Raw genomic sequence first — 27,669 nt, forward strand, 5'->3', positions numbered from 1 at the left:
AATCTTTAGTAGCGCACCTACTCTACAGCTATGGTATTCCGTCACTGTAAATTTGGACGTCTACACTGATTCTTGTTTACATTTACTAATTATCATAAGTTCAAATAAAATATTTTCTATTATTCATAAAATTCTCCCTGTATTATCTATAAAAGAAGTTAAATTTTCTATAGGTTATTAAAAAGAAAATAACATATTTCTTATATCCATTCTACACTCCAAACTAAATAGAATCTAAGAGGAATTGGACATTGATTTATTGGAACCTGAAATAATACTACACAAAGAAAATGAAAATTGGGAAAGATTGTTTTAGTTTGATTAAATCCTAGTTCTTCCTGGTTATATGTGGCATGTAATTTATAAGAAAAATATCTCGTGATTAGTAATATTAGATTAACCATAAAAAAGTATCAGGATGTCTGTCTGTGTGTTTATCTCGCTAACTGCTAGAGCTTTTATAGGTTTTCAATGAAGGTTTATACATATTTTGTGGGAATGTACAAGGTATCTTCACCCTCCCAACTAAATCACCCCTAGATAAATATATGTCTACATTTACCTAAAGAGCCCCAGGAGGACTCTAAAGGCGTAACCGACGGTTAAAATGTATAGTGATATTCAAGTACGCTCAGATTGAGATACTTTTTTAGTGAAGCTTTAAATACATTTCAATTTTCTTTTCTCCCTCCCTTAAAACCCAAAAGCCACTTACATTATATTTCTTTACATACAGTTTCTCCATTAAATGTTGATGTTAATAATTCCATATTTTTCAGGGAAGAATTTTCTGCGCTAGAAAAATCTGGAGACCTATTGGAAAGCGGTGAATATGAAGGTAAGTGAATTTTTTTGATAAAAAAGTATTTATAAATAGTAGCTACAATACTAATATTAATAATAAAGACAAGATTCAACATAATTAATATTTTTTAAAATATATATCTAGCAAAAGGTAGAAGAAAGAATTTAATTGTCATCATTTTTACGCTATAATGTTTTTTTTTTATAAATCCTCAATTTGTTTAATTTCAATCAGCTGATCTTTGTTTACATGTTAAAGTCAAGTGTACACTTAAGTGTCAAAATATGTTAGGGTTGCCGCGTTTAATAATTTTTAATTTTACCTTGATACATTAAAATTAAAATGATGTTTGTGGGTTCCTAGCGAAGTATCTCGCTAAACACTGAACCAATATGGTTCTCTTATATAGATAAGCTACATAAAGGTTCATAACTATTATTTATAGGCTTTATGGGGAGCGTAGCTGCTAGTTTATGATAAATTTAGATTTTTGAATTTAATTTTAATCAATAAGAACGAGTTTATCCATCTTTTTATTTTATCGATTCATCTTACATAAAATACCAATTAAATAATTAATTTAAAATCCGCGAATTATGTTTACAAAAAATGCGGCAGCCCTGTAATTAGTAACCCATCAATCAGCTGATTGTGTGGTGATTACAACGAAGCTAAAAAGTGACCGTATTTTTAGTCTTAAACTTTATTTAACCTAATTATTATTAATCCTTATTCTTATAATGTTTAAAAGTACATTGTACAGTAAATTAAACATTTTCTAATTATTTTGAACATTAAAAAAACCTTTGTTTGGTTACTTACTAGGTAATACTTGTGGAAATTGTCTTTTTTAATTCACTTGTTTGTTATTTCTTGAAGAAAAAATTAAAATGAATAGTTTACCACGATGGTTTTCAAGAAAGGGTAAAAAGAAGAAAATTGAGGGTGGCTTAGACCACGATAAACATAGTTTTTACTCTAACGTTAGGAAATTAATATATTGTAATACTTAAATCAAATTTTGATGAATTAGTAAAGAGAATATAAATATTAAATATTATTTAGCTTTTCCCTTTCAGTCTATATACTGTCAATCAAATTGTTTATAAATGAAATAGGATTATCATAATGTTTGTACCTATATTTTAACATTTTGCTATTAATCATTAAACTATGAATAAATAGGATTTTGTAATTAGCTACATTTTTGCCTGACGGATAAATTAAATGATTCTACCCTAGTTAATAACCGTTAACCGTTAAACCATAACACACTCAATGAGGCAAACGGTCAAATATCTATATTTTAAGTGGAGTAGCTTCGTTTTGATCTAAAATAACCATAAAAGTATACAATGTGTGTGTAATATAATCAGTGTAGCAAAATCAGTACCAGAGTTGGTATCAAAACAACAACAACAACATCCTATACCTGTGGACAACTACCAGAATATTTCAGCTCCCAAGGAGGATAAATCCTGCAGGCATGCACAATTATTATATTTGTCTAAAATCATAAGGTGGTCAATAATGATTATGTTGTTAAAATTAATGGCCAATTAACTAAATTGTTTGATTTTATACCTGTTAAAACATTTTCCTTCACATCTTTTTAGTCTCACTTGTACTTAATGATTTCGTCTATTTAGTTTTTGGTTAGATATCCTATGAGACACACAATCAAAATAAACTTTCAAACACACAACCAAAGTACAGACATTGAATCCTATGGCCAAGCCATGCACAAAACCAAAGTCTCATACATATTCAATTTCAGACTCAAAATTCAATAAAATTTCCTTCATATTTTTGACATTTGTGAAATTGAAGTTAAATTTAAAACAATCGGAATATTCTAAACCCAATTTTTGTCTATATTATAATTTCAATTTTATTAAAAAATATTTAACATTTAATTTTAATTTTATCATATGTGTCATGTTTAAGAGAAACAGAAACAGATTCCATATTCCAAGATGATCTTTATGTAAATGGTCAGGTGACGTCCTATGAATCGGCTTATTACATTAATATTCATTTGTATCTTAGGTATTTAATTAGAAATAATTTTAGATTCTAATATATTTTGAATCTGACAACTATTTAATCTCAGGTGCCTAGAGGCCAATTTAGAGAATATTTCTCAACTTTACAATTAGATAGGTAACCTATTTTAAATAAATATTTGATTTGAAGTTCTTTTTTAAAAATGTTATTAGGTACATACCTATTTCAAACTAATGTTAGAATTTATTTATCATAAAGTTACAAAGAAGACAATAGAAATGAGCCTAAAAGAGGAACAAGCTCCCGCAATCTTAAGCATTATCTGTCAGCCGACTTCCTTGGGGATGGGGTGGACAAATCTGGTGTCATGCTTGGTTTGACCGGTCAGCCTGTTAGCGGTCAAAAGGATGTCCTTGAAGATACAAATTTGGATGGGGCTGGGTCACCGAATAGAAATGGTTTACCTTCTCCCCAACAAGGCATTAAAACTGTATTTTAATATAATAATGTATACCAAATATAAATTTTAAATGAAACAAACATTAGCATATAAAAAGTTTATATTTGGTTTAATCTTTATTGGCGAAGCATAGACCAGCAAATCTTTTCTTTTCGAGCATACATTTATCTTTGAGAAAAATTCATAAGTTTTTATTGGGCAAAGTTTACACAATTTATTCAGACTATTTCCTTATGAGCCGAAAAGTTTTGTCATATCTCAGTAACAGGGTTCAAATGATGAGGCATATAAACAAATATGTAGATTGGACGATTAGAGCATCAAACTTTTGACAAAAGTTTTTTTGTGTGTTGATAAAAGGCAAACTTTTATTAAAATATGGTTTTCATCCAGGGGTGTACTACAACGTTCAATTTGCTCGACGAATTAGGAAATTTCACAATGATAATTAATTAAGTTTGAAAAAATTAGACTAACTTCCGATGTGTATAGCATGTTAAAAGTAATCCTAAACAATACAAGACAACCATTTATAATAACATGTTAGTCTGCTAATTAGGTTAATGTAGAAAACCAATTATTCTTTAGCAGCCTTTCTTATACAAATATAATTAATCACCCTTCTTTTCCTCCCCACCCTCTCCCTATTGTCTTCCCATACTAATTATTAGATTAGCATCGTAAATATTAAAGGAAAGACGTCAAAGGCTTTGCCTCGCCCGTAATAGAACATCATCATTTATTATCTTCATGTAGAAAAAAATATAATAACTTTTTATTTTCGTAAATGTAAATTCATTGTAATGAATATTTAAAGATCTACAGTAGAGCTTACGTCGTCAGCTAGGCTAGAATTTGCTTTTATTTTAAGTAAAAAAGCTTCATACATTATCTAAACTAAAATGTCCCGACAAAAAAGCAACTAGCAAATAGTTTGTAATTATGTTTTAATTATGGATAGAACGGTTCTATTAAAATTTTACCCACCTGTTATTGTTCCCAAGTTCCTAATCCCTGCAGGAGAACTAATCTTTTTGTGGGGCTAGCTTAAATTAACCTAACCAAACTTATCTAGTTTAAATTTTGTTTGTTCAATGCAAAAACAATCGCTTAATACAGTTAAACAATTTTATTTTCAAGCTGCTTTTTTTTTTGTAAAGTCCAAATGTATGTAATTTGCCTGTCATAGCATTGCCGGGTACCATTGTCTCCTGTCTATCTCTTACAACATTAAATTGTCAGCTGATATGTCCAAAACTTTTCTCGTAAATAAAGTTTTCATTGAAAGTCTCAAAGATGAGATATTTGTTGGTTCAATTTTTAACACAAATCTTTTCCTAAAGTTAAAAATTAGGCCTCGTTTTCTTTTCAAAAGTTTCACAAACACAGACAACAAAGTTATGTCTATGAAATATTTTTCTCAACGCAAGTTATTCCTATGATGAAGGGCCTCGCCTGTGGATGAGAAAATGAGTTTGAGTTCAAACAGTAGTGTTTTTATTACAGAAAGTACTACACATATCAGGAACATATTATTTTAAGTAAAAAGCATTTATTGTGTTTTATAGTTGATACTGTTAAACTATTATCTGTTTGTACGGCCGCAGAACCGCAATTGTTAGATGTGTAAAATAATGTTAAGTTCTTCGTTTGTATAGTATGCCGCTCTCCACATACTTTTGTACTCAAGGTATCAGTTGCTCTATGCTATAGCTAACTAAATTTCACATTTGCTAAATTTGTTAAATGATGTCTTTCTTATGAACATACGTGTCTTTGTTTTCTTGTCATGCTCCCATAAGATTTTATTTTTCATGTTATCTATTAAACCACTATACTTTTTGTGATGTCTAAAATTTGGTAAATATCACTCACACTCCATTATTTAGTATCTGTCTGCACTTTGTGGGAAGGAAAAGTTAACAAGGGGGAAACAGGGTTAACTTTTTACCTAATCTCTAAATAAGAAAAAGTTTCCAGTTTTCATCACGATAACAAAACTTTTGTCTACACTTTATTTTTGCTTACATAACATAATAATATTTCTAAAACCAACATTTGTTTTTGATTCAATGAAAATATTATTTTTCCTTTTTGGATTAATTTATCTCAATTTGTGTTTGTTTGTTTCTAGTGTAGGTTCACAATATATTCTGTCTTGAGTATTATTAATGGCTGTATTATATTTGCTCCATTTACAGCAATTGTTGATTTATGATTTAGGTTAAAACATTGCAACATAGGAGTCACTGATTCTCCCCCCCCCCTCCCTTCCCTACTTTTTATTCAGAGACAGGACAGATTTTTTTTTAAACAACAAAAACATAAAAAATAAAATACCTTAAAAATATCATCTATTTCTTACACTATTTTAGTTAATATTTTTTCTAATTTTATTAATTAAAAAAATGAATAAAATTCCTTAAGATATTCCCTATCCCAGTGTTCACCCTTCTGTATTTCTGGAGAATAATATTAAAATATATTAATTTATTTTATATGAAATCATTTCTTTTGTTTTAGCTGTACCGATAATTACATTATTTATTTAATAATTTCTCATATTTTAATGGAATTAAAAAACACATATTTTGATAACTTTAGGTAATATTTTCAAGAACCATTTTCTTGAAGCTAGGGGTTATCATTTTTAATCTGTTGGTTTTAAGTAATTATAAAAACTTTAAAGGAAACATTTTTGTTATTTAATATTTATGAATAATATGATTTGGCAGCAGACAAGTGACCCAAACAGTGACTGATGACAATTATGACGAAGTAGACACTGCTCAGGCTGATATGATAGCTGCCCAACAGACTATTTTACAGGAATACTGTGTGGATGATTATAAGATTTTTTAGAAATATTTTATTTAATTAATTTTTAGGCGCTTTCCCTCAAAGTTTTTTTTTGTTAAAGAAAGGTTTTTTTTTTAATGCAACAATCTCGTAATCAGTGAGCAAATGGCACTTAGAATTCGAACTTTGATCTGGAATTGTGCATGAGTAATCCTTGGTAGGTCTATTTTCCCTAAATTGAACAAAAAGTTGGAAAAGTAACGGCTAACGGCTGGCGGCTCAGCAGTTTAGCCATTTTTAAAACTATTTTCAAGGGAAATCATCACGAAACCTTTCTCCACATAATACTCTATGCTGCTCCAAAATGTTTCCAAACGGTTATAGCCGCTAGTTGCTGTTACTAGAAATCTAAAAATGTTTTTTTTGTATCATTTCACATGATTTAAAGCAAAAATATGTTTCAAAAAGTTGATTCTTACATAATTTATGGCAGATTTGCCCTAAAAATAGCCAAAAAACGGCTAAACGGCTGAGCCGTTAGCCGTTACTTTTTCAACTTTTTGTTCGATTTAGGGAAAATAGACCTACCAAGGATTACTCATGTAAAATTTCAGATCTAAATTCGAATTGTAAGTGCCATTTGCTCACTGATTACGAGATGGTTGCATTAACCCCCCCCCCCCCTTGAAAAATGATGTGGTAGATTTTCATTTGTTTATTAAGGGGGGGGGGGTGCGTAATGACATAAGCTCTTAAACCGTGAGCAAAATGGTCTAAATATTGAGCTAGACCCTTCAAACTTGGTATATAAGCCTAGTCCTATAGGTAGTACATCTAAATGGCAAAAAAATCAAAAAATTTTTATTTTTAGGTTAGGTTAGGTAAGAAAAACCCTGCGGAAATGGGGTTTTTAGGCTTTTTTTGATCTATTTTGATGTGGAAACTTGTCTTAAATTGTTTTTTCTTAGGGTTTTAACTTAAATACACTGTATCTGTTCATATAGACATTATTTAAGATGATTCAGCAAGTCGGGGACCGACCCCAGGGGGCTAGGTGGGTGGCCCGCAGGGGTTAAGTTCTTTTTTCCCAATATATTTGTTGTGATACATCAAATTATAGGTTTTTTTAGGTCAAGAAACTCAAATTCAGAGCTAAAATAAGCATTAGACTAATCTGAAGCTAGCCCCAGCGGGCTAGGTTGGTGGCCCGCAGGGGTTAAGTGCATTTATTCTAATATATATCTTGTCATATATCAAACTATAGGTTTTTTAGGTCAAGAAACTCAAATTCTGAGCGAAAATTAGCATTAGACTGACCTGAAGCTAACCCCCCCGGGCTAGGTTGGTTTTCTGCAGGGCTTAAGAGCATTTACCTAACCTAACCTAGAAACTTACTTATATTTTTACAGGTTTTTTTCTTGGATAAACTGTGTCTATTAATGAGGACTTTATTTAAGATGATCCAGCAAGTCGGGGACCGACCCCAGCGGGCTAGGTGGGTGGCCTGCAGGGGTTAAGTGCATTTTTACAATATATATGATGTGATACATCAAATGATATGTTTTTTAGGTCAAAGAACTCAAATTCAAAGGTAAAATAAGCATTAGAATAATCTGAAGCTAACCCCAGCGGGCTAGCTGGGTTGCCCACAGGGCTTAAGTGCATTTTACCTAAGCCAGCCTAGAAACTTACATTTTTTATTTTTTTTAGGTTTTTTTTCTAGAATAAACTGTCCATTCATGAGGACTTTATTTAAGATGATCCAGCAAGTCGGGGACCGACCCCAGCGGGCTAGGTGGGTGGCCCGCAGGGGTTAAGTGCATTATTTCCAATATAGATCTTGTTATATATCAAAATAAAGGTTTTTTAGGTCAGTTAACTCAAATTCAGAGCTAGAATGAGCATAAGACTAATCTGAAACTAGCCTCAGCGGGCTAGGTAGGTGGCCCGCAGGGGTTAAATGCATTATTTCCAATATAGATCTTGTTATATATCAAAATAAAGGTTTTTAAGGTCAAGAAACTCAAATTCAGAGCTAAAATTGGCATAAGACTTACCTGAAGCTAACCCCTGCGGGCTAGGTAGATTTTCCACTGGGCTTATGTGCATTTTACCTAACCTAACCTAGAAACTTACTTATTCTTTTTGGTTTTTTCCTTGAATAAACTGTGTCTATTAATGAGGACATTATTTTAGATAATCCAGCAAGTTGGGGACCGACCCCAGCGGGCTAGGTGGGTGACCCACAGGGGTGTAGTGCATTTTACTAAAGTATGTGTTGTCATACATCAAATTATAGGTTTTTTATGTCAAGAAACTCAAATTCAGAGCTATTTTAAGCATTAGACTGACCTAAGGCTAACCCCCGCGGATTAGGTGGGTGGCCTGCAGGGGTAAATTTTCCAAATTATGTGTTGTTATACATGAAACTATAGGTTTTTAAAGTCAATTTGGAGCTAAAAAAAACACAATAGCAACCTGATGCTAGTTTTTTCGTATTATGTGGTATACATTAAATTAAAAAATTTTTAATGTATACCACATAATACTAATATTAAATTCTTCCATCGCTAACACTGTACTATCAAAATTGAAATTCTTTCAAATATATGCCATATAAATGTAGTTTAACCAATTAACCAGGAAAAAATATGCAGTTCACTAAATTAAGTTCAAATGCATTTCGTGAAACTACCCCTTTGAATTTCTGGACCTAAAAAACCTATAATTTTATGTATGACAACTAAAAATGCATTTAACCCCTGCGGGCCACGCACCTAGCCTGCTGGGGTCTTAAATCTTAAATAATGTTCTTATAAATAGACACAATTTATTCCAGAAAAAAAACATAAAAAAACAAGTAAGGTTCTAGGTTAGGTAAAAACTTGCAGGTATCCCCCCTAGCCCGCTGTGGCTAGCTTCAGATTAGTCTGATGCTTTTATTAGCTGTAAATTTGAGTTTCTTGACCTTAAAAACCTATACTTGGATGTATGACAACACATACTTTTAAAAAAAAATGCATTTAACCCCTGAGGGACACCCACATAGCCCGCTGGGGTCGGTCTTCGACTTGCTGGATCATTTTAAATAAGGTCCTCATGAATGGACAGTTTATTTGAAAAAAAAACTAAAAAAAAAATATTAAATGTAAGTTTCTAGGTTAGGTTAGGTAAAATGCACTTAAGCCCCGTGGGCTACCTATTTAGCCCGCTGGGGTTAGCTTCAGATTAGTCTAATGCTTATTTCAGCTCTGAATTTGAGTTATTTGACCTAAAAAACATATAATTGGATTTATCACAACATATATATTGGGGAAAATGCACTTAACCCCTGCAGGCCACCCACCTAGCCCGCTGGGGTCGGTCTTAGACTTGCTTAATCATCTGAAATAAGGTCCTCATGAATGGACAGTTTATTCTAGAAAAAAAACCTAAAAAAAATAATAAATGTAAGTTTCTAGGTTAGCTTAGGTAAAATGCACTTAAGCCCTGTGGGCAACCCAGCTAGCCCGCTGGGGTTAGCTTCAGATTATTCTAATGCTTATTTTAGCTCTGAATTTGAGTTCTTTGACCTAAAAAACATATCATTTGATGTATCACATCATATATATTGAAAAAATGCACTTAACCCCTGCGGGCCACCCACCTAGCCCGCTGGGGTCGGTCCCCGACTTGCTGGATCATCTTAAATAAAGTCCTCATTAATAGACACAGTTTATTCAAGAAAAAAACCTGTAAAAATATAAGTAAGTTTCTAGGTTAGGTTAGGTAAATGCTCTTAAGCCCTGCAGAAAGCCAACCTAGCTCGGGGGGGGGGGGGGGTTAGCTTCAGGTCAGTCTAATGCTAATTTTCGCTCAGAATTTGAGTTTCTTGACCTAAAAAACCTATAGTTTGATATATGACAAGATATATATTAGAATAAATGCACTTAACCCCTGCGGGCCACCAACCTAGCCCGCTGGGGCTAGCTTCAGATTAGTCTAATGCTTATTTTAGCTCTGAATTTGAGTTCCTTGACCTAAAAAACCTATAATTTGATGTATCACAACAAATATATTGGGAAAAATTAACTTAACCCCTGCAGGCCACACACCTAGCCCCCTGGGGTCGGTCCCCGACTTGCTGAATCATCTTAAATAATGTCCATATGAATAGATACAGTGTAATTAAGTTAAAACCCTAAGAAAAAACAATTTAAGGCAAGTTTCCACATCAAAATAGACCAAAAAAAGCCTAAAAACCCCATTTCCGCAGGGTTTTTCTTACCTAACCTAACCTAAAAATAAAATTTTTTGGATTTTTTTGCCATTTAGATGTAATACCTATAGGACTAGGCTTATATACCAAGTTTGAAGGGTCTAGCTCAATATTTAGACCATTTTGCTCACGGTTTAAGAGCTTATGTCATTACGCACCCCCCCCTTTAGTTTATGTTTTATTAAATACTGTGTAGCCCCTTAATATTATGACGCTCCGCAGTGGCGTGGCATAGGAAAAAAACAACCCCCTTATTTTGAATACATTTCAGAAATAAGGGGGTTAGAGGGTCAGTGCCCGACACCAAGTTTAATTTCTTTATACATTTGATAAATTAATTTTTCCTTTTGTTTAAAAATTGCTTCTTAAAATCTTTCAGTATGTTAAAAATCTCAATTTCCAGGAGCAGTCACTTCTGGAGGCAACTGTACAGTATAAACAGACACACTTCATTCCTATCAAACAACATCTTGAACTTGAAACAACCCTCCTTGCCCTTAAAGCTGGATCAACGGACTCTCTTAGTCAGGATTCCGGCAAAACAGGATCTCTTGATGATGGTATTTTATATTTAATTTCTGTTAACCCTTATCCTAAGTTTTAAGATTAAAATATATATTGATTGATATTTTAATTCAAATGTGTAACGGATTAATCTTTAAGCATAGTAAATAGTAAATTTTTCTTATCTTTTATATATAACCGAATTTTTAAAAAGCCGCAGTAGTAGTTTTTCATTGATGGTGAGAGTTTGTGTGTCTTAGTGCAACTTATATGTCAACTTGCTCTGTAATATTTATCTTTACAGTTCAATATAACCGGGTGATTGTGTTTTCCAAATAGTGTGCCATTTGTTCTTACTCTCACTTACTTCTAAATTATCCCCCCACCCCCCATTTCTTCGTTTTTTTATTGAAAAAAGTGCTGAAATATATGAGCTTCGTTCGTTTTAGCTGCTGCTGGAAATTGGAATTCTGGAATGAAAGGTTAAAGTTTTATTAACTTTTTGTATTGACATATCTGCACCAAGGTGGGAACTAGGAAAAAAGAGGTAAAGGAGGTGTGGGTGGGTGGGTGTTAACCATGGAATTAAAGTATTAGGCATTGATAAACACATTATTTAAGAACAGGAATTTATACTTTATGAATAATTTCCTTCGTTGGATACCGTTATCTGCTAGAGAAATACCTAACCCTGCAGTCTCTTGTTATTTGCAGTGAGCCCTAACCCTGTAGGGCTTTTTAAATTGCTTAAAATAAATGACTACTTTCTTCAGATGACATTTTTCCATATGCAATTATAATAGATTTGAATCCTTAACCCTTTATTCCTGGGGTAGGTTTTAAATGAGAACGGTGTCATGGTGTATAGGTTGGGTAGAGGATAGAAAATGGTTAAAAAAATTTTATGTTGTAAAAAACTGAAGGATGTGTAAAAATATAACAGCAAATTTTTTTTAGGAATTACTTAAAAAGATGATTAATGAATATTTCTTTTATATTAAGTTGAATCTTGTCTCTATTAAATATGTTATAATTCATCTATTAGAATTAATTTCAATTATATTATTACGTTCACCCTTTCTGAGGAAATTTGTTATAAAACTATATTTAATTTGATGTGTAGGTATATAATTAGATATTTAAAGATATTTGGCTCTGGACTATTTAAATTTTTTTAGTGTATTAGTACGTAGTAATACTGTACATCAATACATTAAATTTTATTTAAAGCTTTTTCTATGTCTATTGAAAAAGTTAATTTATGAAAAATTCAAGAAAATTAAAAGCATATTTTTGGTACCTAGGAATTAAAAAACTGTAGAAAAAATCTGCAAAATTCTTTATTTTGTTTTTAATTGCAGGTAACCACTATGGAACGCCACGGCCCAGCGGTGACTCCTCGGTGAGGGGGGAGATAGTGCCGGGTCAGCACCCCTCCAGCGAGGGTAAGCGCAGGCGGAACAGGTCCAACGTAGAGGCCATGGCCGCCAAGCATATGATACAGGAACAAGAAAATAAAGGTAAGATAAAAGTTTACTGCCTGTTATAAATAGTATCACAGCTACCATACAACTTTGCTATATCCGCCGAATTGTTTATCGCTAAACGATTGATTTGAAAACTGACCGTCTCTCTAAGTAAATTTTTTTTATATAAGTTGAGCTTCGTATATAACGACAAAGTCGCAAAACTGTCAAAGCATACATATTATATCAAAAAGTCTTCATTAATGAGGGAGGGGGGGTTAATGCAACCATCTCGTAATCGTTATAAAAAATTGATTCCTACGTAATTCATGATGAATTTGCCCTGAAAATAGGCAAAAAACGGCTTAACGGCTGAGTCGCCAGCCGTTACTTTTCCAACTTTTTGTTCGATTTAGGGAAAATAGACCTACCAAGGATTACTCATGAAAAATTTCAGATTACAATTCGAATTCTAAGTGCCATTTAATCATTGATTACGAGATGGTTGCATTACCTCCCTCCCCCCCCTGAAGATGTGGACAATTTGTTATTGGAATCTATGGACATAATTGTCCTGCCTCTACGTAATGAATTGGGATGAGAAATATATTTAGTTTTTTTTTAGTTTCTATCATATTGATAACATAAAACGGATTTAACAATATTATCATGCTAAATTAAGTGGTCTTTAAAAATTAATAAGATATTAAAACATTAAAAAATAAAATAAGGTTTAGGTAGAAAGCTTAATGAATCAGATAAATTGATTATAATTACAATTTTATACTTTTAGAATTATAAACTTCAATGCATTGCACCGTTTTGTGCTGAATAAAGTTATTTCAGGATTTATATTTTAAGCTCAGTGGGCGCAACAGATTTATTTTGATTTATCACATGGGGATAATAGTTATCTTACAAAAGCTAAACCGGGGAGGTAAAGATATTACGGATTATTTGTTGTTTATATAAGTTTTAGTAACTTTCTTTTCTACAGATATTTGTTTTGATTCAATTTGAATATCAATTTTAAAGTTTGAGCCAAAGAGAAATGTATCATGAGACTGAAGACATGGATAAGAATGATGAAATTAAAATCTGATAGCAAATAGATTTTAAATCACATCACTAATAAGCCATTGAGGGAGGGGATATTGGGCTGCTTATTACACTAATCCCATAAGTTTTATAATAACGTAATCGTTCACTTAAAAACTTGGGGGCTTCTATTGAATTTAGATTAGTTGGTTCATGAAGTTGAGTGTTCAAACGTTTCATCCACTATTTGTAATATAAAGAAGGGGTAATTTTGTGTATCATCATTGGGTACGAACATTAATTTACTTGCCATTGTCTTTTCCCTCTAAATCCCTGCTAAAAGTACTTTGTTACTTTAATACTTACTAGCGGCTACGCCCCTAGAGGCCTCTAGTGGCACTTTAAATGTTTTTGTTTGATAAAGTCTCTACTATAATTTTTTACGTACGATACCTCTTCATTTGACGTTGAAGTCTCCTAAACGTTTTTTTAAAATTTCGATTTTTTTGTCATTTCTCTTGGGAGGGTGGTGGTACCCTCCCCCAAAATAGTTAAAAACCTTCCCGGGACTTATGAGAAGCTACCCTGTTAAGGAGAACCCGATCGGTTCAGCGGTTAGCGAGATCCTTCGGTACACACAGACAGACACACATCCTGTTACTTTAGTATAAGGACAAGAACTGATACTAACAAATTGAGTGTATCGATATTATTTTCATTAGTGCCTTGCTATACCTGTTGCTTTTTATGACGTTGTTTCTGGAATGTTTCAAAGTATACTCCATTCCTTGATTTATATGAGATGAATACAAATAAAGCATGTTTCCTGTCTTTTCCGAATATTTTTTTCATGTTCTTTTGAATCTTTTTCTTAGGTAATAGTTTTGATATTAGGAATGACTTTCTTTTCCCTTTTTCCAAAATTCTTTTTATCTGTGTCTCTATTTGAAATCCAAACAGACTTATGGTAATTCAATTTATATCTTCGATACGGATGAAGTAAAACTTTTAGAGCACAATACTTGAATATTTGTACTAGCGCAGCTGATACTTTCATTTCAGTAATGATTGTATTGAAACATGGGTTTTTATATTACAGTTACAGTTACAGTTACCCAGTTATTATGTATTTAAAGTTCTACATAGTATTCAAAACCTTCTGTTTTTAAATTGATAATCCTGTCTTCGGTGACTTAATAAAGCTTAAAGTAAGATTTATTTCCATTTATTGTCCTCCCCTCTTCCTGGAGTGTAGTAGTTTGATTGCCTCATTATTTATTTACAATTCTGGCCATTGATTGGAGCACAGCTTTCATTCTTTGCCAGTTAAATATGTTTAGACTTAATTCAGACTATTCTCATATTTCAATAGGTTGCAGGTTTTAACTTTCTGTTGCTCTTTCCATTTTAATAGCCCAGCTACTTTATTTAAAATGCACAATATTTTGTATGTTGTGATATTATAATTTTGTGTTAATTGAATAATCCCCCCTCCTCCCCCCAAAAAACATCTCTTAAAGTGAAACAACTTCTAGTACCTAAAGGATTTGATTATTTTGTGGTCATTTTTCGTGGATTTTTGTTTTAATTATATCATGAAAGACAACATTTACTTTTCTTTTTTCATGAATTGAAAATATTTTGAATTTGAAAATTCACTAATACGATATGAAAGAGAAAAAAAAAGAATTGTAAAAAGTCTGAAATCTTTTTATGTCTAAAATCTCGCTCAATATGATGACGAACATCAAAAAAGGATTTAATTTTCATGTGGCTTTGTAAATACAACATACATAAGCTTCACACACATGCAAAAATACACACACACACACACACAAATATTGACATATTTTACATCCATTTGATATTAGGAATATTTTGCTTTTGATTTACAGTCTCTTTATAAAATACTAGCGCCTAAGCCTCTAGTGGCACTTTAAATGTTTAGTTTTTTTTTGTTGCGTTCAAGGTTGCGCAGGAGTCTCTTTCTACGATACCTCGCAATGTCACGTAGGAGTCTCTATACTTAAATTAAAAATTTCGATTTATTGTGATTTCTCTTGGGAGTGTGGTGGTACCCTCCCTCAAAATAGTTATTAACTTTTCCGGGACCTATGAGAAGCTACCCTGTTAAGGAGAACCCGATCGGTTCAGCGGTTAGCGAGATCCTTCGATACAAACACACAGACAGATAGACATCTTGTTACTTTAGTATAAGGATGTTTCATCTTAATAATCATTTAAGCTTCTTACTAGGAGCGCAGATGCTCTATATCCAGGGTATGTCTGTACGTTCGTCCGATCGAAAACAACATGCACGTTGCGGCTGCACAAAAAAAGTTTTCTCATACTTTCTCATCCCCTTTTGTATTGATACCTTTGTATTTTTTGATCATTCATAAAATGAAGTTACATTTTTAGATAAGGAATTGAAAAAGCAACATGAATATATTATTAAATCTGCAGTAGTATACAAATGCAGAGTAGCCTTACTCGAAATTTGTCTTGCATAAAAAGAATTTACTTGGCGAAAGATTTGAGCAGTTTTTAGTACTCGCAACTCATTATTTTTTGTATGAAATTTACTCAAAATGTTGTTTAAATGTTGCAATTAGGAAATAGCTTTGAATAGTATTTTTGGTCAGGCTAGTCGACAAGTTACCTATTATTTAGGCTTATTTGGTATTCTGGTTGATTTTGTGTTGTTCAATACAGGAAAGTCTCGCATTTCAATGGCTGAAAAGTGAGTTTATGTACATTGTACACGTACTCTCTGTTGTACAAGGAAACCCAAAGTTTCACTTTTTTAATAAATTTCTTAACTACGAATCATTACTTTTAGTTTTTAAAGTGACTATCTGTTTAGACTGAAAATTTAATAAATAGGACCTTATTTTCTCATCAATCATCTTCTATCTTTAAATTAGACTACCTAACTCCTTTTTTTTTATAATTTAATGATTATTTTGGTTGTTTTGTTGAATAACTTCCAGTCATATACAAAATTGAATGAAACTCTACTCTTTTTAGAATTATGAAACTGATTTAAAACTTATTTTGATTTTTTATTTGATAGAATTAATATAGGTATTAACATAAAGGCTTAGTAAATTATTTTGAATATTTTCTTTCAAATTTGTGCTGTTAGCCGCGTGCCAGAAAACTATGAATTCAATATTTCTGTCCTTCCCTCCATCTAACCCAAAAAAACGTTTAGACGGGGAGAGGAGGGGTCAACCCTGGGGTCAAGATGTTAATTAATAGGCACACCAAGCCACTTTGCATAATAGGCCCCTCATTTTCGGGCTGAATGACATTTTGTGTCAGAGAGGGTGTCATTCAATTTTTTTTTTGTGCATGTGTGTAAAATTGACATTTTTACACCTTTATTGAATTAAAAGAATATACAATTTATACTTAAATATTTTTTTCTTCTTGCTGTTACATGTCGCATATTTGCAATTTTTGCACTCATTTTAACTTTTTGCATATGCAATAAAAAACTTACTTCGACACAAACAACTTGAGTTTAAAAAAATGATTGAGGAGTGAAGAAAAAAATGGTGCCGTGACGTAGGATCTGATAAGGGATCAAGTTTTTATTGGCATCCCCCGGCATGAGAATTGCGCAAAATTGTAAATTGTCCGAGAAAGCTGTGTTTGTTGTGAATGCTGAGCACATAGTTGACCCTCTGACTGACCCTGAGCACCAACCACCTGCCCCCCCCACCCCACCCTCCACAATTACACGCCTCTTCAACTGACTGCAGTTGACCCCCTGCTGGACTGTTAAGTCTAAACTGTTTACACATAATAATGTTCAGTATTTCATTCCATATCCCTCCTTTCCAAGGGCGTGGCGTGACTTTATTTTAAAAGTTTAAGATCTTAAATAAATCCTTTGCTAAAGCACGTTGTTTTTCTTATAATAGAAAGATACTTAAATTAATCTTTAGAAAAAAAACTTGCATGCCCCACCTTAAAATTTTATGTTCTTACCCCTTTCTCATTTTCCTTATTGTTGACCTCTGCTTCTTATAACAAAGTACATTTCATGATATTTTCAATTAAAGTAAGCAAACCATCATGAAAGGTGCCTACCCTACCCTTCCCATTATTCATTCTTAATTTCACTTTTAAACTTTCAGTATAACCTAAAGAAATTTAAGTATTGATTTTAATTCTTGTAAAAAACAATACATTTAGTCTTAATAAGGAAAACAAGTTTTATGTCTTTTCATTTATGATGCAAGACTTCGCTGTCCCTAAAATTACATTCAATCTAAACCATTAAATATTGATTAATGTTATTGATCTAGTTTCTTTGCATAAGCGGTTAACAGTGTCTGTTTAGTCGGATCAGGACGGAAAAACTAAGGAAGGTTTATTTTGCAACTGAATTGTTGGCTGTATTGCCTTATGTAACCGATACCATATGGCCTACAAATAATAAAGGCTACACAGGGTGCGTGCAATGCATGTAAACTTGCCGAAGTAAAAAAATTTTTTGTCTATGATATTGAGCTGTGTTTCCTGTGCATTTTTGGTTCTTTTTTATTGTAGGCGAGATTAAGTATTCAAAGTTACTAAAATGATACCATCGTATTTCCGACATGATCTGTCTAGTCTAGTTACAAACTGATGGCACTAACTTTCAAACCACATGGATAGGTTATTAATCTTAGTGGCATTAACACAAGCTCATAATAATAAATAGGTATTTTCCAATAAATCGACCATAGGAGCATCCATAAACCCCTCTTCTTATTTCTTATTAAAATATTTTGTTTCTAGCTCATGTGATTGTGAAGTACTTTAACCCTGCAGGGTCCTATGGTGTTTTAGTATAATCGTATTGCCATCCCTGCATCTAGATAGTAATTACACATTTGGCAGCTTTGTAGAAAATTGTTCTTGTTTATTGTGATGTTAGCATTTCAATTAAGATCCTTATAAAGATTAAAGTTTGCTTGCATCATTCTTGCCACAGAATTGCCTTTTTGCGCATGCTTTTATTGGGGAAAAATATATGCTTCAAATAGATTTAGGCCAAGGAAACTTCATAATAGTTAGGTACAAGTATGGATTACCGTGTATTTGTGACTTAATATAGAGTTATTTTTTTATATCCTACTAGTGTTGATATATGATTAATAAAACCAGAGCTACAATCAAAAGGGTAGGCATTAGGAAACTACTGAAAATAAAATGATTATAAAACAAGGAATAATGTAATTGAATAAATAAAGATTATTTTTATCTAAAGGCAATCCAAATATGCAACAAAAAAAAATGAAAATATGTTTCAAAACAAGATTTTATTTCATTATGACATAAAAACTAACAATTTATTCACTTAAACTATTTGTTCCAATTCACAGGAATCCATTTATGTATCTGGAATTGGGGTTGAGGTTTAAGAGGGTTGCTATTTCAATTTAGCCCTAGATGTGCATAAGATGTGTCCTTTATTTTTTCCACAGAGATCAGTGTATGCTGTAATTTTGATTTACTTCATGTACCATAAATCTTGGCTCTGTCATATGAAATTGTTATTGCCTTATGGGAGTTGGTTTATCATATGCTATGTTGTATTTACTCAGCTCATTCATTCAATTAAATAAGCAAAGTATAATAGTGTTGTTTTATTAGAATCAAAATTCATGAAACAAGCTATACTAAGCAATTAAGATTAGGTATTATATTAATTTTGATTGAGTTTATGCAAAGGTATAGGTAATTGTTTAGCTTAAATGTTTCTCATAAATTGAGACAAGTATAGCCCAAGTATTTTATTTAGAAACAGAGATGGGGCACCTGAAGTAAAAATATTTTGCCTCAAATTATATTTTGAGAACAATATTTTCGTACCATATTTTTTGGCAGGGATCTAAAGAATAAGACAATGGTCGTTAAATTGAAGTACATCCCCAATACTAGTACTTAAAGTTACTGCAGATTACAATTAGTGAAATAAACGTTGAAACACTGAACTTAATAAACCAACCAATCAAAATTCATTTAAAGTTCTAAAAGTTGTTAAGCCAACGAATAAGAAAACGTTATTATATAACTTTGGGGACAAGTTTAATAAACATTAAACAGCCCATTGTCCCATCTCTCTAATTTTTTGCTATATTATGAAGGAACTGTGGCATGAAAGCAGAAGGCAAATTAGTTTTAGATTTAGTCCTATCCCTGATTGTATTATATCGTAGAAAATAAGATTCCTCTTTATTGCAAACATGATAAATGGCCTTCGCAAGAATCTTCATTTTATTCACAGCGCAGCTCCTATACAACTTGCATTGTCTTTACGTCTTTGCTTACATAATATTCAATTAAGGCAATAAATATACAATATAGGGATATGTAATAATTTAGTATTTAAGTAAGGTATTGCTAACCTGTTTTTTTGCTGCACCAACAAAGGACATATTTGTCCTTGTTGTTCCTTAACAAAGACATAACAAGCCAAGCAACAAAAAACTGCATGAAAATTCAGGCATTCTGCTGGTTATAAACAGGAATGGGGACAATTTTCACAAATTAGAATCATTTTAAGTTAGGGTGCAATTTTTTTTTTTGTTTTTAGTTCCCATAGCACAGTGCAGCAAAGCTGGACATTTCAAAATTTTCAACTATCGAATTTGAACCTTATCTATTAATTAATATATAATATGAGCATAATGATGAAACTAGCAGTTGAAATTTTTAGAAAATATTTAAAATTGACTGAGTACCAGCTCGTTGAAGTTGGCTACCTAAACAATAAATTATCTAAATTCAAGGAATTTGAAGATTTCGACCTTATGTCAATTGAGCAATGTTTTAACATATAAATTATTTTTCTAGTCGCCTTTTATTGTTAAAATCAGTAATGGCAATGTTAATACTAGATAAAAAAACCTAAAAAAAGACATATTTTTTATATCATTATGTTGAACTAAAGGTATTTTTTCTAAAATGATTGTTTTTTCATACGTTTCATTTTTACATTTATTTTATGTTCTTTAGGTTATTTCTCAAAAAAAGCCGCTTGGGTAACCTTCCCACATACATTTATAATTTAGCAAGGTTATAATAATGATAAAAAAGTGGGTCTAATATTTACCCAAGAGGCTTTTTTTCGTATATTCATATTTTTATACAGTCCCTACTTAGTGAGAAAGTGTGTAATATTTGACCTTTTCAAAGCATTCGTTAATTTATATTAACAGTTATATATAGCGTAGCAAAGAAAAACAAACATATATAACCCTATTTCTTTTTACAAGAACAATGAAAATACAAAAGGAAATATTTTAGGCCCCTCTATTGAAGGGGAAGGGTGATTATCCCCGCAAAGATTTGAAGAAAAAAAGTTTTGTTTTCATTATACCTAATATACTTATTAACATTCATATTAGCGAAGATAATCCTATAATTTCAAATGTCAAATATTTTTCTTAGGTGCTATGTAAGATAGAAAATTGATCTTTGTTTTAACATTTCCCATAACAATTATATAAGCATCATTTATATAACTCACTTTGTCCGTCAAGAATGCTAAGAAAGTCATGGAAATTCTCTGTAAAAAATACTATTTCCTTGCTTCTTTAGATTTAATGTTATATCATGGACATAATGGTAAAATTTATCTCTTTAGTTGTGTATGTGTATAGATCGTAGATTTTTTTTATGTTGAAACCTCTGACTAACCTTTAAGGCTCATCTACACTGTAACTCACTTGTTCGTCTGTTTGTCCAATTCTTTAATATTTTTATTGCTTTCTACATATGGATATTTTCAGTTATGTTTTATCATTCAAGTCACGACTTCTCCTTAGATTTTGTTTTAAATTTAAAACTTGCATTGGGGTAAAAAGTTTTTTTTCAAGGGAGTTTATCTTGGTAGGGTGAAGCAGTAATTATACATAAATTATTTTAAAACTTTCGCTTGACATTAAGAAGCTGCATGAGCATTTTGCAATATATCTCTATACAGTCAGGCAAACAATTTCTTAGCTTATTTAAAAAGGGTTGTTAACATTTAATTTTAGGTTTTTAAATATATTTTAATGTATTGCATATTAATTAGCAAGAATGATAAAGTCTATAATTACCAGACAGTAAAAGAAATTCATTCCTTGGGAAGTTTATTAATAAATCAACAAGTTTGACACTTTTATATAGAGATTCATAAGATATTTTTAAGTTAATAAGCTTAAGCATTTAAAGTTTTGAAATATGTCATCAAACAACGAAGTATAATAGTTTTACTGCTAATATTTTAGGGATAGATAGACCTACTGACAACCCCCTGTTGAAGAATAGTTGTGGTTCAAACCACTAGACTAGACTACAATGTTTCTTAAGACAACCATTCTGTTATATTTATAACTAGTATAGCGGCTACGCCCCATGGAGGCCTCTAGTGGCACTTGAGATAGTGGGGGGGGGGGGGGAGGAATGAATTAAACCAATCCCATTTTTATTTTAGTTTTTAAAAAAAAAATCTGAAGAAAAAAAATTCGCTTGGGTTGATAAGTATTTTTTTTCTAGGGCGATTTCTCTTGTGAGGGTGTTTCCTCCCCCCCCCCCAAAAAAAAAAATAGTTATAAACCTTCCCAGGATCTATGAGAAGCTACATTGTAAAGGATAATAATATCAGTTCAGCGATTAGAGAGATCCTACAGTACACACTGACGTACACAGATCCTGTTACTTTATTAAAAGGGTAACCTTAAACAAAAGTTTATTATTAATTTAAGGCTTTGTTTTGACGTTGAAAAAATAATAAAGTTCATAATGAACTAAGCCAAAAAACTGGATCTACTGTTTTCTCAATGCATTGGCGAATCTAAATTGGTATTATGCATTGATTTATCCCAAGAATTGATCGATTTATAAAGCTTTTAGTAAACATAGTTAAAATGTCCAAAAAACATACATTTGCTGCACTGTGCATAGGAAAATCTAAATATATAGAATATGTTCTTTTTCAATATAACTAACATCAGGGACTAGAAAACTTACCTAAAACCCATGACTCAAATCTGACAATGAAATAGCCTAAAACCATCAAGGGACCAATATGAAGCTTTTTAAAATAGAAAATAAAATCAGTTCATAGTTATTGAGATATTAAGTTTCAGACAAAAAGTACCTTTATACTTATAATAAGTCTTGATTTGAACTAATTTAAATCTCTGTCCCTGGGTTATAGGCAAGGAAAAATGGATATTTCATTTTGTTATGAAGTTGGCGGAATATCAGCAATTCTTAAGATGCATAGTTCTACATTTAATCACGGATAGGAGACAGATGTTCAGAAATTTGAAAAATGTAGTTTGTTTTTCTTACTATTACAATGGGGAGGGAGTACCCTTAATCTCTACCCAAATCTACTTATCTATAATACAAAGTAGAATGATGTCTGTCTGACTGTCCGTCCCTTAAGATCTCGGCAACCACTGAACCGATCGGATTCTATTCTTCAGGGAATATACCTTCTGGTCCTGTGGTGGTTTTAGGCCATTTTCATGGGGGGTTGGACACCCTCAACCCCCCCCAAAAACAAAAAATCCCCCATATTTTTTTCAGAAGATTTCCTTGGTCCTTTTTTTGCTGAAGCCGCTAGTAATATATGAATATGAAGCTCAGATCTGTACTATGCAGACATACCATGATTAAAATGGCTGATTATCTGTCCCTGTGCATGCAATTAATGCACACAGTGCAATTATGTCAAACTATTTTTTTTTGTAGAGCACAATATTTCAAAATTCATCCCAAGAGCAGTTATTATGTTAAAAGCATGTTTGGGTTTATGTCAGCTGGACCTATTTTGAATTGTTGGTATTTAGAATTTAAACATCATATATCATTAAGAAGGGGTAGCTCCATGAACAAATAAGATATCTTAATAGTCTATAAAATATAATTTTATTATTTTGTTTTAGGTAAGATTGAAATAGAAAAAGATACCTAGTTACATTACTAAATGGATCTACATGCTGATTTTAAATATAAACATTAAAAAGATGCATACATCAGCTAGATATTCCTAAAGTGAAAATTAATTCATATAAAAATTGCCCGCATATTCAGGTAACCTAACAAAAATGCGGAGGTTTTGTTATCTATCCCTTATCATGGAAATACCCCTTTTAGAGCTCGAGTGCAGTTGCATTGTTCATTGTTTGGTTGAATTACCACTGAATATTCTTTGAATATTTATATTTAAAACTCAGGGATTTAGGGATAGGCAAAAAGGCAATGATTATATCGTCTTCATACTTGTGAATAAAAGTTTGAAATTAGATTTTGAGCTTTTAAGGGGGAAGGGTATTGCGTAATTTACCTGCTATTGATCTTTCCATCCCCGCTTGAAACCAAAGTCATTTAGTTGTAGATTTTCCTGTTTGATGTTTTATAACCGGTAACAAGGATATAGCATACAGATATTTTGTTATGAATTTGTATTTTTTACACAATAATAGCACACATAAAATCCATACATGTTTTCTCATTAGTGTTAAATGAAGACTATCGGAAAACTAGTTAAAAATATCTCTAAATATTACTTAAAATGCTTAATCTACAAAACTACATTACTTTAAAGTTTAAATATTGAAGTACTTTAAATTAAAAGTTTATTTTAACTTGAGTTCATTAGACTGATTAATGGTTCTTTTCATAGAAAATTTTAAAAATAGTTTTCGCAGAAAAATCAACCTTTCTTGAAAGCGGAGGTTTTCACTTTAAGAAAAAAATTAGTAAATCTATGTAAAGTACAAAATACAGTGGACTTGAACGTAAAAGATTTAAAATATCAAAAAAGTTGAAAGATATAGATGTACTTTTCTTATAACCAGCGGCTACGCATCTAGAGGCCTTTAGAGCCACTTAAGGTGAGGAGGGGGGAGTCGACACCATATTTAATTTTAGGTATTTAAATGTTTAGTAAAACAAAAATTGGGGGGAGGGTGTAATTTTTTTTCTAGGGGTAACATCTCTTCGGATGGTGATGGTACTCTCCCCCAAAAATAGTCATAAACCTTTCCAGGACCTAAAAGAAACTACATTGTAAAGGAGAACCATATCGGTTCGGTGGTTTGAGATTATTCGGAAACAGACAGACATATAGATATCCTGTTAATTTTATAAAAGGATTGAATATTTATGATATTATCTGTTTATGGACCACTGTGCAAGTAAAGTGGTCAGAGAATTGAGGGCCCAAATAATTTGCTAGATCAATTGGAGCTTTTCCTGTCGCTTGCCAACAATTTTACATAAAATCTCCTCACTTTGTGCTGTATGTAACACGTTTAAGATCATTTATGTAACATTAAATCTTAAGATTTTTAGTTTGCCTAACAAGCTCTGCCTTATAGATTTCTAAAGCATGATTTAGATAAAAATGACATGTTACCTTTTTTGCTTTTGCACTGCACTATGACAATAACCACAATCAGTATCGAGACAATGTAGGATTAAAATTGGGAGAATCAGGACATGGAACTTTGGAGAATCTATTCCCCTCATATTAAGCAAACTTGTTTTCTATTGCCTTTTCTTTTGTAAATCAGGTTTTAAGTTAAGAAATTACCAAATGCAAGACTACCTGTTTGTTGTGCTTATTTTTGCATCTTATTTAGGATATTAAACTTTCTGTAGTAAACAATATTAAATAATTAAACAGTAATAAACAAATTGTCCGGTTTTGTTCAATTGCAAGTCAGACCCTGATACACGTGTACTGTCCTAATTGACCCACCCTGACAGTACTTGTCTGCATAATGGTTTGCATCCAGACCTTTTATGCATGTTCATCTTCATTCACTCATACAGCCATCCTTCTATTGTATTCTGCTAGGCTTCTGGTTAAATACATGTGGGTCATAATTAGCAAACATAATTTTTGCCAAAAAATCAAAAGGGATATTTTCATGTTGAAAATAACATGAACATTACTCCATTTTATAGAGGAAAGATTTTTGTAGCCCAAAATAGTTTCAGTTAAATTGCGTAAATCACTCTAGTCCAAAAAAGGTTAAAATAAGTCCATTAAATCAAAGGAAGAATAATTTTGGTATTGGAATAGGTATAATTAAAATAATTCTTAAATTGATTCTTTCAAAAATTGCTATTTTTTTTAATTTCAGTGAAACATATATTGACTATTAATACTCGCGAACCTATATTTTTTTTATTATCATTTAGAAAATAATCGGCATTTTTTTGCTGACTTATATCCACAGTTGAATTGCACAACATAATGAATGACAAAGCTGATAACTACAAAACCACATTCGATGCATAAGTTGATTATTAAGACAAACTTACTTAGGGCAGCGTACTTTTCAAAGTGTTAGTTTTTAATTTTGATATTTTCTAAGCTAAATGTATTTAGATTTGAAATTTTTTTGTAGGTTTTTTTTCATTTTTTTCAGTTGGTTGTTATTTTATGAAAAACGATTTCTCTTTTTTGAATGGTAATAATTGGAATATTGCTATTTATGGTAGGTTTAAAATGCATTTTACAGGAAATATTTCTTGTATAAATATTTTGTCCATTTTATTGCGTTTTAGTAGCGCAGCTTCTCCATACTAATGATATATCCACATGTTCGTTATAGACATATGAAAAATAATATTTGAAGTACTGTTCGTGCGTACATTAAGTGCAACAGTTATCAATATTTGCTGCGATTTTAATAGACATAATTGTCCTGGTTATATTATGTTTGTTGACTATTAGAGTTATATTTTAGTTTTTATACTTTTATCTGGAAGGATTATGTCTTTATATTTTGTTTGCAGACAATAAAGTAATAATTCTTTTTATTCCTTTGGATTCCTTTTCATAAAAATCCACAAATTAAAGAAATACAAGGATAGGACATTGGAAAATAAATTTATCTTCCTCAATTCAAAGTTCTATAATTAGACCCTGATAATGATATTAATATATATCTTTTTATAATTAAATACTATTTATTTAATATACTCGTTTGAAATTTTGGAGGAGATTATCTTTTCTATAGCTTAAATGTACCTATTAATTTTTTATAAAATCATGTAGGTATAATTAATTAATTCTATTTACCTATTCTATTTACCTATCCCTGACAAATTACTTTTCCCCTCTTTTCAAGTTTTAGTAGATCCATTAACTATACTACCATTTCATATTTTCCTTTGATGTTGTTTATTTGATTTAGGCTGTAAACTTACACAGCTTCCCCCACCCCTCTCTCCACCCTTCCTTTATAGTTTCTTGGTATTTACTATTTTTGTTCCATTTCATCAGAAAAAGTCAAGTTGAAAGGTCTGAGCAAGTTTACAACTATATTTGGATTTTCTTTTGATCTCCAAATTTAGTTTTACTTTTCTTGGTTTTATCTGCTAAGAGCAATGTTTATTGCACAGTGGCTCAGTGTAGGGCAAATTTTATTTTTGAAATTATTTTAAAGTTTGCCCTATAGAAATTTCTACATAAGCAGCATCTTGATACATAAAAAGTCTTGAATTTTTGTTATGATATTTATTTATTAAGAAAATTTATCCAACTAAGTTTTGATTTTATGCAACTTTTTTAACATGCATGGTTTTGCTAATCTTTATCCATTTTAAAAGCTTCCTTAAAAAAATTATATAGGTACATTTTGGTCAACTGTCAATTGATTAAACACAAAACTCAACTGTGCTAAATACCTAAGATATCTAAAACAAAAAAGTTTTATATAGACCATCTCTTTTTTTTTCTATCCATCCATCCACAGTTTTCTTTTCAATCTCTTTATGATAAACAAATTGTGGCTGCATTATTTTTTGTTTCTTGTTCTACTTTCCATGATGAATGGGGGCCAGATCTTTCATTCTCTGTATAAAGAATATATAGAAGCAACTCCCATATTAAGGTGGTTTCTTGTCCCATCATAAGCTGACTTTTAATGTTTCTATGAAAAGTTTGGATTAGGGCGGAGGATTGATGGATGTTTTGCTGAAATAAGTCATCTTGATGAGATTAGTAAAAACAGATTATTTCTAATTGATATTAGATTATAATCATTGTTGTTAGATACATAACAAGGCAAGAAAAGACAGTTTCCTTTTTTTATCATGCTATTTTTATAAAAAGAAAATGACAGTACAATAATAGACAGACATAGTAATATCATAATTGACATTTTTGTTCCATTATAAAAATATCACAAAACCTTCTGCTTGAAAAGTAAAATAAAAATTTATAATTGTCTTCCTATACATAAGAATGTATAACTATTATTTCTGAGTAAATATGAACTAGTTTTTAATATTATCCAATTTAAAGCTTTAGACT

General features: G+C 31.4%; 1 protein-coding gene across 25 annotated transcripts in view; it reads left to right on the top strand.

The window, feature by feature from the left end:
* The window catches only part of Magi (membrane associated guanylate kinase, WW and PDZ domain containing protein magi), a 278,759-nt gene that overhangs the window by 170,532 nt on the left and 80,558 nt on the right, over positions 1–27,669 (top strand). For 19 of the 25 annotated variants that reach the window (XR_013877620.1, XR_013877619.1, XR_013877621.1 and 16 more), the window contains 2 exons: positions 780–838; positions 12,195–12,353. Coding sequence is in view for 22 of the 25 variants with exons in the window: in XM_080153874.1 (XP_080010000.1) it covers positions 780–838; positions 12,195–12,353 (218 nt within the window). In the remaining 3 variants the exon portion in view is untranslated. Of the gene's footprint in view, positions 1–779; positions 839–1,663; positions 1,792–2,179; positions 2,290–2,752; positions 2,805–2,918; positions 2,969–3,070; positions 3,292–3,665; positions 3,701–4,087; positions 4,120–4,719; positions 4,795–6,004; positions 6,099–10,729; positions 10,890–12,194; positions 12,354–27,669 lie in introns of those variants that run through there. The other 6 variants (XM_080153863.1, XM_080153867.1, XM_080153873.1 and 3 more) reach the window with 3 other exon arrangements.

Source organism: Acartia tonsa, chromosome 3 (genome assembly GCF_053477335.1).
Source record: "Acartia tonsa isolate MP-2025a chromosome 3, ASM5347733v1, whole genome shotgun sequence".
In the NCBI taxonomy this organism is placed as follows: Eukaryota; Metazoa; Arthropoda; class Copepoda; order Calanoida; family Acartiidae; genus Acartia; species Acartia tonsa.